At 35.1% G+C, this 16510-nt stretch overlaps 1 protein-coding gene across 1 annotated transcript in view; it reads right to left on the bottom strand.

Annotated features, from left to right (window-relative positions):
- The window catches only part of TUSC3 (tumor suppressor candidate 3), an 80230-nt gene that overhangs the window by 45110 nt on the left and 18610 nt on the right, over nt 1-16510 (bottom strand). The window contains exon 5 of the mRNA XM_075709103.1: nt 10337-10426. Within this exon, the coding sequence (XP_075565218.1) occupies nt 10337-10426 (90 nt within the window). The remainder of the gene's footprint in view (nt 1-10336; nt 10427-16510) is intronic.

Here is a 16510-nt window from a genome sequence, read left to right on the forward strand (position 1 = left end):
CCCCAGTTGTCCTTTTCTTTTTCAAATTGCTGTTGTGTGTTTACTATTTCAGTTGTGCTGTCTATTTTCCGGATTCATTCTACCCCATGCTATATCTGCTATCTTTTTTGGAAGGTATGTTCTTCAATTTATACAGAAAATAATCCTCTGAGTAACAGTGGTTTAAATGTCTCTCTAATCTGTTTCTTCTAGATTTTTTTCCTCAGCTTTAAAAGAGGCTTGTTTGGAGGGTTTCAATTGTTTATTCTTAGGTAAATGAAGCTTTCCAATATTTTAGTAGGGTTAGGGAAACAGAAAATTAAACAAATAGGAGAAAAAAGCCAGAAGAAATACAAATTAAAGTCTGTGCACTGTTTCTACTTTTCCAGTTACTCAAGGTTTGCAAAATATTTGTAGGCCTGAATTTAATATAGTGCTTTTAAGGGATGAGAGGGATATAGTGGAAAGACCACAGTAGGAAACACACTATGGTCCCTCTGTAAGCACTACCTGAAGTGGCATATACATTCACATCATGTCCTTGTGGTTCTGTATTTTCCAGAGATAATTAATAATAATGCAAGTGATCAATTATTGGGATATTAAATGATGAACAGCATGAATTTATTTCAATTTGGTTCTTAAATCGATTCTTAAAATCCATTTTTAAACTGTGTAGCTGATCCAACGCTTGCATTATTTCCACTTACTGCAGCATACTTCTAGTTAAATGCACATTCAGAAGGTGAAGTAGCTAACATTGACAAAGCTCTCTCCAATTCTTTACAGTGCCACACAAAAGGGCTGTGAGTACTACTATGCAAATATTTCCGTACATTTCCAGAGCTCAGTTTTAAAGTTTTGTTTTTACACACAAAGCATTTCAATAGCAGTATACCTACTTGTGTTCTAAAGACAATCTATGTCTTTTTTCCCCCATTTCCAGCATTAATAATAACTTAAATGACAGCACTGGACAAGATTAGATGGTGTTTATTCATTCATTATACCATCCATTGAAGTGTTCTCTGTTTATAGGCAAATAAAACACCAATAATTGGAAAAAAAAAAACTTTTCAGTTTATCTTTATGGCTCTGGTATTTAGCTACAGAGAAGGCTATGGGAGAATTCCTTCTTTTATCTGACAGGGATTACTTGGTCTGATTAATGTGAACTACAGAATTATGGATGTGCAAAAGGCACATGAATATTTTTTTGTTTGGAATGTTTTTAGAACAGTGATTATAAAAAAAATCATAGACCAAATTCTTCATTCCACTGACCCGTATTAGAAGTGCGAAGGGCTGGTAAATGCAGGCAAATTCCCTCTTTTAAATGATAATATGATTTTCTCTTCATGTAGAGCGTTGTACTATGCTAAGTGACTTCAGGACCTGTGAACATGAAGGGGGTTGTTTCATGTTTTTGTTTATTGCTCAAAACCTAGATTTGCAAGACCTTCAGTAAAAAACTCTTTTTAATTTGCACTGCACCTAAAGTTAAAGCACTCCAGCCTTTAACAGCTTTCATAGAAATATTAATGATAGACATTTAAGGAGAACAGGGAAAAATGCCTCCTCTTTTCCATACAAACATGTACAGAAGAACTACAGTCTATTTCTAATAAATATGAAAGTTTAATTCTGTAACTACTGAATACTAAGAAAATGTGATGTACATTAAATCTGTTCCTCAACTCACTTCTGGGCATCATATTAGCTTGATGCAAGATGCCCTTAAAACATTTAAAGAGCAGATCAATCTCAGTTGTGTTATGCAGAAGTAAACTATCCTAAGAAGGGCTCTAGACCAACTTTTCTAACCAATACTTGTGGCAGTTCTACAGTGGCTTTTTAAGTGGCAGACAGGAGTGTACTTGTCTAAGGGCAGTGCAAAATGAAAATAATTCCTTGTTCTAGAGCTTGTGTAAAGCCCACTCCTTTTGTGAACTTGTTTCTCAACAATGTAGACATAAAGAAAGTTTGAATCCTGACCAACAATCAGGATAGAAATTAAATTCTCTCCTCCTCATCCTCCAAGGAAGATGGATGGAGAAGCTGGAAAATAGTAATTCCCTTTCAAACAGTTTTGGTGACTTTTTTGATAAATATAGCTTACCCTTACATAGCCACAGCAATACAATTGACTTAGCACTGTCCGCTTCTACATATAAGCATTTGTAATGTAACAGCCACGTAAGCTATCCTTGTAAGCAAAATCTAATTAAACTACTATAAAAATAATTAAATAAATCAAACTTTTTACCAGGAGCCTAAATTATAAGACTTCAGTTAGCATATTAGAGTATATTCTAGAGAATCCCAACAGTTTAGATTGAATTTGTCCTTTGGACATAACAGAATAGCAGAAAGCTTTAATATTAACAACACATGTTCTATGGCATTTCTGACAACATAAGCATTATAGATTCAGTGAGTATATTCTTCTAACAATTTTGAAATAGCTTTTGTATTTTCAAAATATATCGCAATGAGGAGTATTGAGAAGATGAAAGTATATACATACATTACAATTCTTTTATAAGTACAGCCATTGTAACAAACAGAAGTACAATACCAACCAATGAACATTAGATAAATAAACTGTATAAATTAATGAGAAACGCAAAAAATCAGGAAACAAGGACCTTCATTTAGAGATTCTCATTGTTTGTTCTAAAGCTAGACCAAATTTCATTTCTGCTATTGAAGCATTACTGTGCAGAAAGAAAAATGCATACATACATGTTCCTTGGATATGATTTTCAATGGTGCTTTGAATAGGTCTACTGTTATAAAATTCAGTGGTAATTTTACCACTGACGGGTGGGGAGGGGATGGGGGAACAAACAAACAAACAAAAAACCCTGTTTAACCCAGTAGTCAACCCTTGCCTTTACCAGAGCACCTACTCTCACATTCTGATCATATGTATAACCTTCCCAAATACCGCTTTATTCTATTTTGATTTTAGTAGAGGAATAGGTTTTGCCTATCTGAGTACTCTATCTGAAGCCAAAACTGGTTCCTCAGCAACCTGGGTTCAGGCTCTGTTGAATTCCTATGTAAGTATGCTGCTAGGCAGTTGGGGGGGGGTGGGGGTGGGGTGTGGAAATAGGATACTTTAAGTCTCAAAATGAAAGGTACAAAGAACAGTAGTGGTGGCATCATTAACCTTGCGAATGTTCATAATGCTTCAAAAGAATATGTAAGGAAAATAATGAAAACACGTCTGTGTGCCTGTCCCTCACTGTATTATCTACAAGATCTGGGTGTCAACATATATATATTAAAAAAAAGGAATTATTATGAATTATTCAAAGAACAGAAAACCAAAAACCACAGATATCCTGCCATTTAATGTCCAGGAACTCTGAAAAATACTTGATATCTGAAAGGTGTGATGTATAGTACTACCCTACTGCTTTGTAGAGGCTCAGAAGAACAATCTGCATGTACAATAAAACTTTTAAGTTTACCTTTTAATTTAGTCTTTATGTCTTCTTCCTTCAGGAACAGACAGTAAACATGAAAGGTTAGCCAAAGAAACAAATTAATGTTGGCACCAGACAAAAAAAAGGTCAGAATAATTTAATTTTTGTTTCCATGAAAACATACAAAAAGCATTTTATATTCATCAAAATACCAAGTAGCAAATAACTGTTGCCTTGCAGATTAAAAAAAAAAAAAAAAAAAAAAGGTATCAAAAGTTCCTTATGTTCAATAAAAAAATAACAACCATAAAAAAGAACAACCACAATAAAAAGGAATCTCTCTGAACCGGAGATTATGGGTGAATTAGTCCATGAAGGACTGTCTGAAGTATGCTGCTTCATTTACATTAACACACTCAAATGCATGTTCCTTCTCTTGACATTGTTCACAGGCATAAGAGAAAGCTAATTTGTTACACTGAAATGACAGCATTAGAGCTTACTAGCAGAGCTATATGGAGAGGCAAGAGCTCTCCAATGGAAAAATGCACCAGGTCTATAACTCTAGAAGGCTCTGCAGGACAGAAAATATTTTGATACTTGCTTAGTAACTCACAAGACAATTCCCGACTGCTGAAATTTTACCTCAGCAGAAGGAACATCTGCACCCTTGTACTATAGATTATCTTCCTGCAGGGAAGAGGAAAGATTCACAAAATAATCCATCTAAAGCAGTGGAAGACTGTGTTGTGCAACAGGGAAAATATAGTAGAGTTCCGTCCTCTCTTCTCCCTTCCTCACTTTCTCAAAATTGTTGAAAACTTGTAAGATTTTAGAAGAAAACAGACATGCTTAAGTTTAATAGCTACAGGAAGAATGTCTGCACAGCTCTATCCAGAGAACAGAATCTATACAGAGAAAAATCTCTATGACTACTCCAGGCTTAATGTTTTCTAGTTTCCAGTGTGGATATTCTATTGGCATTGTAATAGGCCTAGTGCCACTTAAACAAAGGTATGCTGTCAGGAGCTCTAAAAGGGTGTACTGCTAGCTAAGTCTAATTTTATTAAAGTCAGTGCTAAATTCTAATTAAGAACCCAGCTAAATCAGCTTTTACTGAAGAGAAGGATAAAATTTACCTTGAGTGTTGCTGAGGGAAATAAAGATAAAAATAAATTAAAAGGTAAAATTAAAAGAATGATGTGGATGGTCAAACACTGGAACAGGCTGGGGAATCTCTAGCCATGGAGACATTCAGAATTTGCTTAGACAAAGTTCTGAGCAACCTGACCAGCTTTGAGCAAGCAGCTAGACTAGATGATCTTCAGAGGTACCTTCCAATCAAAACTATTTTATTAGAGAAAGCTCTTACCTTTTAACATCTACACAACCAGTAAAGTCCAGGAAGACAGGAAAAACTAGATTCCTACCTGGCACTCAAGCTGGGTTTAAGAAAATGGCTCTTGTTCTAGTAGTAACAGAACAACATGAACAGGTTTTCCCTTGTGTTATTCTATTTTTCTGTCTTAAAAAAGTATATTTTTCTGTATTACATTATCATTCTATCTTCAGATACTTCATAACTTCATATATTTGAGGTCTCTCTGACTTCTGACATAAAAAGAACTGTTCTGTACAAAACAGTTCTTTCAAATGAAACTAAATTGCTTCCAGGAGCCCATCTACACTTAGCAAAAGGTGGGTGGGGGGAGGAGGAGTGTTTGTTACTTGAAAGTGGTATCAGTCAATTACAATCGGATTTCTGTTGTTAGAAGCAGCAATGAACATCTAATGCTTTTTTTATTTTATTGGATTTTATCATCACAGACTACTTGCTGCCTGATTACTTGTTTAAAATCCAGTTTTACTTGATGGGAACATGTTCCATCTTTACTCAGCCAAAACTACAGTACTTGCAACACAATGGCGCTACCTGAACTTTTACAGCATGTATGCTTCAAGAATTTACCGTTTTTAGAATTTGGAGGTTCTAATACCTCATCTGAGCAACCCTTCTGTCATGACCATTTCCCTACCTCCTTTTCTTCCCACAATAAAAAAGGGTACAAACTATCGTGTAAGGTTTCTTTTTTCTAATATCAAGGTAGAAACACGTTATACAGAAAGTTATTGAAATGCCAGCTACGATCACCCTTGCAATCTCAAAAATTAGGACAGATGTCTTATACAGGATAATAAACAACACTAGTTTAGAAATGATGTTGCCCATTTGTTAATGTGCTGGTCTGTTAACAGAATTAAGATTATTTTAATTATTTTAATTTTAGTCAAAAGACTTAACAATTGGCAGTGTAACATGTTACTACATGTTACACTGCCAATTGTTAAGTTTTTTAACTAAATCAAGACAGAAATTTAAACTAAAGGCTTGAGAAACCCTTTACTTGTTGCAGCTTCTGAGTAGACTTACTGCTTTGATGACCACAGGAAAGCCTTTTCATTAAATACACTCATAAAATAAATAACCTACTTCTCATTCTATCAAACATATTAACATAAATTATTGGCTATTCCAATAAAATATTAAGAAGTATTTTCAATAGCACTATGGATGTGATTATTGTTGATAGATGCACCAAAATATTGCTGTGGTACTACTGACACCAATCTGGATACCTTATGTTAGACACTGATATAATAACCTGTATGAACTTTTTTTTATCCCAAAGCAAGACAAATATATGATAATATACCATACAGAAAAGTGACTACTTTATATATCAAAACTGCTACCAAGCAATCTGGCCACTTTCAGAAAAGTTGGGCATTACACATACAGTCTTGGCAAACTGTACTTCAAACATGCTTCCAGATAGAAGGCAAAAGGACAATGTATTTACTGTGACTTACTGAACTTGAAAGGGAGAGTTGTTCTTTAAAACTGTTCCAAGAAAGTTCCATTTATTTTAATTAGACTGATATGAAAAAGTCATGTCAGAAAACACAGAAGAATATACTTTAATAAATGACATTTTGTCAGTAGAGGACTACTGTGAATTAAGAATCTTGATATTCTAAGCACAAAATTTTCACACAGAGTACCTTAATTTTGCATTGACAAATTCATGCAGTTAAATTTCATGTAACTTCAGAAACATACAGATTACCAGACACCCATATCAGCTAGACCATTTGAAAAGTGGTATTTTAGAGACAGCTCCTGAATAAAGATGAGTGGTTATAAAACTGTGAAAGGTAAGTAGGGAAAAAAAAGGCTGAATAAACTCCACAGTTCAACAAATATTTATATGTGATCTGATATTGCAAGGTGTTCTATCTCAAAGATCTGCTAAACAGATATAAATTGCTTCCTAAGGACATAATTTGTGTTATGCTTAAGCAATTTTAACAAGCTTTTAAAATATGACATGTAAAAAAAAAAATCCAGTTAATATAGTGGCAAATAATACCATTACCCGTTTCACAAAGCACCATCTTATGTATGAAAACCACCTAATATCTGACAATAAAAATATGATATTTCCCTCTTCACACAAAAACTTTTCCAACTTCTAATAATTTCTTCTCAGAGAAGGAAAGAAAATTATGAGCTTTGAAAATCACCTTAATTCAGTATTTTAGATCAAGCTTATCCTTTGCCCTGTCCTCATTTATAGCAAACTTTCAACCATTTTAAAGATGCAGTCTTGAGCATACTGCACAATAAAAATTGTAGAATTTGTATCCAAATAAAAAAAATGGCTGCTAATCTCTGGATAGACATACATAAATGCTTTTGTACCCATTGCTGCTATTTGATTAAAAGCTGATGAAAATCTAATGAGAATTCTTTGCTATTAGGTCAATTAAACAGCTACAGAACTACCTCTGCAGAAGGCTCAAAAATATGTAATTGCTTTCTCCAGCTCTCTACTCGTCTCACCACCAGCTCTATACAGATCAAGCTCGGAATAAAAATCAGAACTCTCCCAAGAGTGTTTATATACAGACACCAATGGGATGTTTAGTTTTCACTCTCAACTCTGGTAAAATAGGTACAGATTTTAGTGTCACACAGTCAGTAAGGGCCTAATTCTAACAAAATTATTATGCAAAAGATGAAGAACTCAAAAAAATACAACAGAGATAAAGAACGTGTCAAGATAGAAGACTAGCACCAGTTTCATCAACCTAAACCAGAACTGAAATATCAAACAGCAGTACTGTGCGATTCAGCTTTCGAAATTAAAATTGATACTGCTTTCACGTGGACCCAAACACTGAAATTAGCTGACGGCAATGGGGAATAAAGGAAGTAACTGCAACAACCTCAATAAGAGAGCACACAAACTTCACAGAATAGACTCACACAGAATTACAAAAATAGGGTTTAAAAGCTTCATTCAAAGAATACAATCATAGAACTAAAGTAATTTAGGTAATCAAGCAAAGAATTATAAATGCAGTGCACAACCCAAAAATTTTAAGAACTGCTAACATTACTTTTACAAGATATTGGCACTAGAAAGTAGTGTTGTTTAAGCAAAGCAAACACGTATCTTCTCATATTTTGGAAAAATAGGAATTTATGGAAGAAAAATGAAGTGTCATCTAAAATTATGACATGAACAAAGCAAATAATAGGAGATATCTGAGGCAAGGAACAGTTTACGAAGACAGAATATTATCACTTTCAAAGTCTGGTGGCATATCACGCTCTACAGCTAATACAGAACTGAACCACTAACTCCTATGAAATAAGAAAAGTTAAGAATTAGTAAATTTGAACCTAACAATAAAACAATTAAGCTTAATGAGCTATTCTATGCCTCCTCTTAAAACCAGAATTTTACGTGGTAAGACCAATAACAATGTTTCAGAGTGTAACATGCAAGTAATCCTTGCACAAAATTAGCATGGAAATTTGGACATTGAAAGAAAGTAATGAGTTAAATTTCATCCAGATGTAAAGAGAGCAGTTGTTAATGCAGAACAGTGTTACAGTGAATTATCATGGTTGAATGAATCTCACAGAAGTGTTAGATAAGAACTTCTATGACTTCAAATTCACAGGAACATAGATAAGTGCTAGAAAAATGAAACAGGAAAATGTTCAATAATGCTATTTGAAAAAAAAATACAATGTAAAATAGGTAAAGGTTTACAGAATACTTATTAAGCTTCTAACACTGGTAAAAACCAGAGCTTTAAGTTACAACTATCATGGTCAGTGATACCTTAAATAAATCAGGCACTTGGTGATCCTGCATCTATGCTTTTTTTAATTCTTAGAATCTGACTGGTTTTACTTACTGACACAGACATAACTCCCAGGAGGTGAAAGTAGTGACACACATGAAGAAGGAGAGACAGGTGAATCAGAGGCACAAAATAACTTACCTGAAGTCATGTAATGGAGCAAAACCAGAAAGGAAGGTATGTGTGTTGACTAATACAGTAGGTTAGTAACTAGAACTTAAAACCACCTCTACCATTACTTTCATTATTTAGCTGTGTATGTTAACACTCCCAAACTAGTAGCTTTTCATACACTGAGATAGGATATGAGGAGTTCACACTCTGAAAACTGAGACAAGGTGGCTCAAATTCAGGAACAATTAAGGGGATATTTTTAAATGATTTAACGTAGTCAATACTTCAGAAACAGGTCTTTAAGAAGGGCAATGTGTTTGAAACTGCATATGGTAAAAACTAGTTTGTCATGAACGGTACTTTTTCTATGCAGTATTTCTCCTCTCTGTCACTCTGTAGGAAAGCAACATAAATTTAACACTGCAAGGCAGTAATGAAAAACTCTAATTTTTTTATAAACAGTGTTTTACAGAGATTATTTATTACATTATCAGTTCTGCATAACAAAGTTGACAGATGGAATCATGTCATTTTATGACATTAATATACTGCTACATTCCTGATACAAAGCAAATTGGTAATCAAATTCAAACCATCATTTTTTTGCTACTGCAATTAAGATATGACACAAAGGGAGCTTTGAATAATTTTTTTTTTCTTTAGGACATTAGCCAGTCTCCTTTAACCAGTGATGGTCAAAGCTGAAAATAGCTTCACAGGCCACTAGTCATGAAAAAGCTTCCTGACCACTAAGTTCACAGCAAGTTTTGTAGATCCATCCCAACAACTTGCTTGAAAAGTGGTAAATAACAAAGAGTGGTAGAAACTGGCCAAGGTCCTCTTTACCTTCCCAGTAGGCAAAGAGAACTTCTCCTTCTGAACTCTGATGAACGTTTGCTAATTTGTGAACAGGAAGGAGCAAGTAAAAGAATTCCTTCAAAGACAGCAGTAGCAGGATATAACAGTAATTTTGGCAGTAATCAGCTAGTGGTAACTTCTTAGTAAAGCTGATAAAGAATTTAAATTGAAGGAGTAAAGAGATATAGGAAAAAGCATTCCGTACAGTTGAGTGGAATAGTTACAGGCATGATGGAAAAAAGCACGTGAAAAATATGAAGCACATGAAAATATTTGCCATCTCCTTTTCTAACTAAAATGCTCAAGAAAGAGGAAGACGTTACAGACCTCAAAGGTTTGTGTAAGTAGAGCCTGAAAAGAAGAGAAACAACAAACTTGCTTTTCACCTTGTGAAGAAGCACATTTCTACAAAAAGACACAATATCCATTTATCTTTGGGCAGCAGAAATTGTGTGGTATGGAACATTTTACAGCACATTCACTACAGCTGGGAGCCTCATAGAGAGAATTTTGAAAAACATGGCCACTCGTTTCATTGCTCAAATCAAAGATGGTGAAAATTTCTAAACATCTGCAATTCCAAAACAGACCCTGCTTGCCACTGGAGACTTAAGACTCTGGCACACTGTTACACAGTGCTATGGAACTGCAATTATTTGCTATTGTAGACTCACTGTAGGGAGTGACTATAAATATTTCCCCTCAAAGTAAAATTAAAAGAATCAACTCACCACTTGTCCATTCTGAGGATTTTTATGTGCATATGGGGGTCCACGGATGTGATTCCACATCTGACCAGATGTCATAGCAAATACAACACACTAGAAAAAATAGAAAAACAATATACTCATTTATTTACCCAGAAGACTTGAATAGAAATCCATTCTGCTGGTGATGTTTTAGATACATAATTGTTTACCTAACCAGATACAGTATCTACCTCTTTGATTTTTAGAATAGGGTTTTCAGATGCGTTGCTCTCATAAAATTCTTAACGACTTCTGTTAGAAAATGAGTTAGCTCAAGACAGAGATTTTGAGAATCTCACTTGAAATAATCCTGTCTTTATGTGCACTTGGAATTGCCACATTTACACATCTATATGGCAAAAAGCACTCACAGCAGTAGAAGGTACTCATTTCAAGTATTCTGCAAACTAGTGTTTAAGATTTATATAACCTTTCATGAAGATATTTCTGCCTCTAATCCAATATAAATATTTACCTTAACTGTTTGATTTCAGGTGTACAAAATGATATATAAAACCATAAGGAAAAAAAAATCCAATTATCAAAAAAATGTCTGTCCCATTTTATGAAATTCTCATTGTGTGTCCTATATGACTGTGATTCATTTTAGGTATGACAAATAACAATGGTTGAGTTGGTAGAAAAGTGGAATTCCCTATGGGAAGATGTGTGCCTTTAGGTTAGGAAAGTATGAAAACTGTAAAAACGGACATTAATTCTTGCAGAGGGTCATATTACAGAATCTACACAACAGACATCATAGTCATAGCAAGAGTCATTATGACTATCTTAAATACAAAAATATAGTATCGTTTGATTACCAAATGAGAAAAACAGAAAAGGGATCATCTAAATACATCTTTGACTTACCAGTACAGATAATCCTTACAAAAACGCCAAGATAATTTAAGTACAATTTTTACATATATGCTCATTTTTACAGTACATCAACATACCCACCAGCACAGTATAGTCATAGTGATTTAAGCAGATGGATCACAAATGTAAAAATTCATACCATGATGGTTAGCTAAACCAGGGTTTACTAAAACCCTTTAAAGGGTTTTCTTTGAAGAATGTTTAGTAACACATTTGTGAAATAAATGTAAGTTAGTGTAGCTCTGCATCCCCACAAATGCAGCATTGGTACCTCTAGCAATAAGATTTGAACAAACTTTGGAAGGCTTTAGGACTGAATCTTGTCAGGCTTTATCCAAATCTGTCTTGGCTTTCCTGGATTTTTTTAACTTGTTTAGCTGAAACGGCAATTTTTCCAAAGACCAGGTGGCTATGCCTTGTTTACATTACTTTTGCTTATCTTTGTATGGCAAAGTATTTTTTTTTTTCTATTCGGTTTTGGATGAAGTAATTATGACTACCATAATGATGTCATGTAGGCATGGCATGATAGCAAAGACAACAAAAGTGGAAACACAGAATGCAGTATAGCAGTATGGAATGATAAGAAAGGGGGCACAGGATTACACTGGACACCCAAGCCTGTAAAAATTTCGCCAATGAAGAAACACAGACATGGGAGCTGGTCAAAACCAGTTTTAGGGGTAACAGAGAAAACAAAGGACAAGCATCCAACGTATGTAAGGCAATCCCCGTTCACCCAGTAAATTTTGACATAAAATGTAGTTGCAGATCAGTGAAGGAAGGACAAAGTGTAAAAGTAGCCCAAGTGGACCCTAGAACAAGGAGGAAGAAAGTAGCAGCATCATACTCCTCTCAGCAAAGAACCTGGAATGCTGACAGCTCACCACAGCACCCCCAAACTGAAGCCAGTGAATGATCTCAAGATCCAGAAACAGTGGAAGAGTAACCATGACATCAGAGAAAGGGAAAGATACTAGGAAGTGTGTGCACAACAATTTTTAAATTGTGGTGTTGTTATTGAGACTTTTTGTCCTTAACAGAAAGAAAAAGAAAATAATGACACAATACATTTTCATGTCCAGTTTAATAATAACTCTTTGTTGTAGTGTTAAGATTTCAATTACACTAAGAACAGATTCTTGGCTTTAAATATGTGTTTCACTTTGCCCTTAACAGGATTTGGAATGTAACAGTATAGTAATTAATATGGCAGATGAAAGCATACTGGTAGTGATTATTAGCAAATGGATTATGTTTTAATTAATAATATGCAAAGAAATGAAGAGAGTATATGCTTCCATTACTGGAAAAGGGTAACAGTTATTTCTATACCTTGCAGATTGTTTTAGCAGAGAAATTTATACTGCAGTTTTGGTGATGAATCACACAGGAGACAGCTTATGTGAAAGTACAAAAGTGTAGCAATTGAAAATGTGGGTAACAAAAGTGAGGTGAAAGATATTTTGAAAGGCCAAAAATTAGCTGAAAAGTAAAATATCAAAAGAGAACAGATGCATAGAGTGCACAAACTGTGACTCTCTGAAAGTGAGTTTTCTATAAAAAGTAATTTTATTCATTCTTAAATGACTGTATTTAATTTACATTCTCTAGGACCAAATCTGCTTCCATATGGAATGATGAAAAAACCCACCCCAGTCATATACTTTACAACAGATAAATTATTGAAGATCTTTAATGCTTGCCAATACAAATACAGTCTCACAACTCGGTAACATCTAACAAAAAATATCTAGGAGACACAATAGCGGGAGAAACAAATTCCAAGTATTAATATTATTGAAAAGGAAAGAGTTAACAATATGTTTGCTTATCCTGAAGGCATCTTTCATATTCTTCCAGTTCAGACTGTTAGTGACCAAGAAAACTAACTCAGTACACCACATCCTAGATCTGCCATGATTTGCTTCTGTCATGCACCTCTTTACTGCATATTTCAAAATTATCTTTTCAGGAGCCAAGAAACATTCTCCAGCTTCTGCCTTGCCCTCTTCCACTCTTCATCTATTTTAAGTATCCTAAGAAGAGAGTATTTCCATCATATCCCTTAAGCAAGCATTTGGTATGCTACAGATAGCACTTGACATTCAAGCTCATTTTGCTGTGTTCCATATCCTCCTGTTACAATCATCCAGGTAAAAAACCAACCAAACAAACAAACAAAAAAACCCCAAAAAACCCCCACATTGGAAACTACAGACTTCTACTGTATACACTTGAAATACACACCATTATTTGTAGAACAGATGCATGCATCTATGTTACATTATATATCACACTATACACAATGGTTACCATTCCTAATCCCATCGTTTCTATAGGATCGCATATTTTGGGATCCAAAATTTCCAAAACACCTAGTTCACTACCATTACTGTGAGTTGGTGTTTCCCAGGATAAAGCTTTGCCAAATTTATTCCTATGAATGAGCAACTTGAAACATGTGATTAATGACTTCATAGTTACCTTATGGGTTTATCATAGAATCATAGAATGATAGAATCGTTTAGGTTGGAAAAGACCTTTAAGATCATCCAGTCCAACCATTAACCTAACAGTACCAAGTCCACCACTAAACCAATTAAGGGTATTGTATTTATTTCAATGGAACAATTCGTATGCAGAGAAATTGCCCCTTTCTGCAGTTTTCTTGGACCTTGCCAATGTACAAAGGATGAAAACTGGAGAACAGGAGAAGATTCAAGCTAAGGCACTTTTATCTGAGCACCTAGAAAGATTTTCAACTCCACTTATCCAGAGTAGAGTCTGTACTTCAGTAGTTCTGCAGAGAAGAGTACCATGAGAAGATTTCACCCCCTTACTAAGGACACCCCTCTTTTACCCACCTGCTCCCTTCTTTCTCATTGTCAGACTCCAAGAACAACACTTTAACTGCTGCATGCCACCTGAATTATCAGCGGAGTTCAGGGTTTAGCTATTTTAAGAGCTTCCAGATTTAAGTAGCTTATTCTGCATCCAAATGATAAAAGCAATTGGAGTAGATCTACATTATTGACTGGTGTAATACAGAGAGGGAAGGAACAATGATTTGTTACAATATATCATGGTTCCAGGACCAAATGTCCACAGGATGTCTTCAGTGGCAATGAAGTTCACCCCTATTACCAATCCTGAGTGAGTACACTGTATGCGTAGACAGGACTGCTCAAGGACCTTGTTAACAAATTGCAAGTGGTACTTTCTTGATGACTTCACAGTGCATGACTTCAGCCTTAGCTCTGCTAAGAGGGACACTGCTTTGAGCTCACCTGTGATGCACTTGTTTGTGTACCACAAGGCTCCTAAGAACAGATGCAACATAAATAAGCACCAAGAGTGCCACCAGAACACCGAATTGCTAGCAACGCACAACTTTACAGGTACATGGGCAGAATTTCACGACTGTTCTTGGTTTTGCAAGCTTTGTCAAATGATTTGGGTTTAATACATCACGTTCTCAAAGGCATAAGTTTTGTTTAGCACTATCTGCCAGTTTATTAAACAAAATTACTAAAGACTTAAAAAGGCATTTGGTATGCATTTCGAAGTGAAGCTTCCTACTAGCAGATACTATACAAAGCAGATCATTAGATTTCTCTCTGCAAGTTTAGACCCCAGAACATGGCAAATACTTTGTAACATAAGAAAAATAATGAAATTCTATATTCATTTATGAATATAGTTAAATTCATGCATGGTTTCAAAAAAAGGGGAGACAGAGGCAGGCAGTTCTGTACTTAATTTCTATACTGTTCTGTATATGTAAGTTTCAGCCATTTCACAATTATTGTTTTAAAGAAATGTAATCCTTTCCATCCAGTTTAACTTTGCTTTTGTGCTCAATGAAGGCTACAGAGCTGCAAAATCCGTACTCAATTTTTAAATAACAATCCATCACTTATTAGAATCTCCAATAAGAGATATACCATTCAAGGACAGGGAGTACAACAGAATGAAAGAGAATGGGTTTCTGTATCTTTAAAACGTGCTGTGCATCTCTAAAACCTCTAACTACGGGAAGAAAAGGAAATTGATAAGCTGCATTTATTGCTTTTCTTTTGAGGTGCCTATACTCACATAGAGGAGCCTGACTTTTTCTAGCTGTATCTTTGAATAAAACACATTATTTTTTTTATTCTCGTTCCCAGAAGGGGGTAAAGAAGCCACTAGTAGCCATGATACCCTTCAAGCTCTTTTGGAGCAATAACTGATGATGAATGTACTGTATGGTATAGGTACTGTGGAGTGCATCAGCACAGAACACATTTCTCATAACCATTAACTGTTACGACAACAGTAAACACATGCTTTGTCTCCTCATTCAAGTGACTTGACATATTTGGCCCAATAGAGTCAACTCCCAGGCAGCTGCCTTTGAATCTGAGCACAGACTTTGACTTCCCAGATTCCACAGGTATACAGGCAAATCTATATTATACACATAAAATAAAACTGAAAATTACATGCAGAAAACCACAGTGGCAGCCTGGTAAAGAAAATGCTTTAAAAAGCCCCGTAGTAGCCCACATTCTAGCCAGCTGAACAAATAAACTCTCAGCAGGAGTACTGTTGTCTAAAATGTAGCAATTCCTTATCTAAAATGTTAGAAATATGCCCAGTTTATACCATCCGACCCTTTATTCTCTCTGCTTAAGAAATGAAGAGTCTTGACAAGAATCTGAATTGCTTCTTGTTATCAGTATAAAAGGACAGGACTCTGCAAATATCTAAGGACTGAAGCCCTTCCTCATCTTTGTGCTAGCATGTCAGAGGGAAAAATATCCATAGATGAATAGTAGGATTTGAATTAAAGTTTAAAATAATCTAGGGGATAAAGTTTGGATGTGATCGCAAAAGACATCTTTTGGGATATTATGTACTGTGACTTAATCATCATAGTTTGCCATTCTAAAAGTCTTCTGGGTAATGTTGCAAGTAAAAATGCCTAAGGCATACAAGATCCTTCCAGAGTCTGCAGTGCTTCAATGAGGGGATGAAACTGCTAATAGCATTGCTGTTGCGCAATCTAATGTTGAGGCCAAAACCAATTCAACAGTCTTGCCTGAATTGGCATTGGAATCAATGTGTGAGATGAAAGTTCTGGTCTTGCTTCTGAAAGTCTATCAAAGCCATTAGATGGATCACTAAAAATTGCATTACTAAATATTCTCCTAAAACAGTGCTGGACATATTACCTATGAGACACAACTTTCTGGTATCAATGGAGATATCAAATAAAAATTCAGTCAACATTTC

The sequence above is a fragment of the Pelecanus crispus genome, chromosome 4 (genome assembly GCF_030463565.1).
Source record: "Pelecanus crispus isolate bPelCri1 chromosome 4, bPelCri1.pri, whole genome shotgun sequence".
Lineage (NCBI taxonomy): Eukaryota > Metazoa > Chordata > Aves > Pelecaniformes > Pelecanidae > Pelecanus > Pelecanus crispus.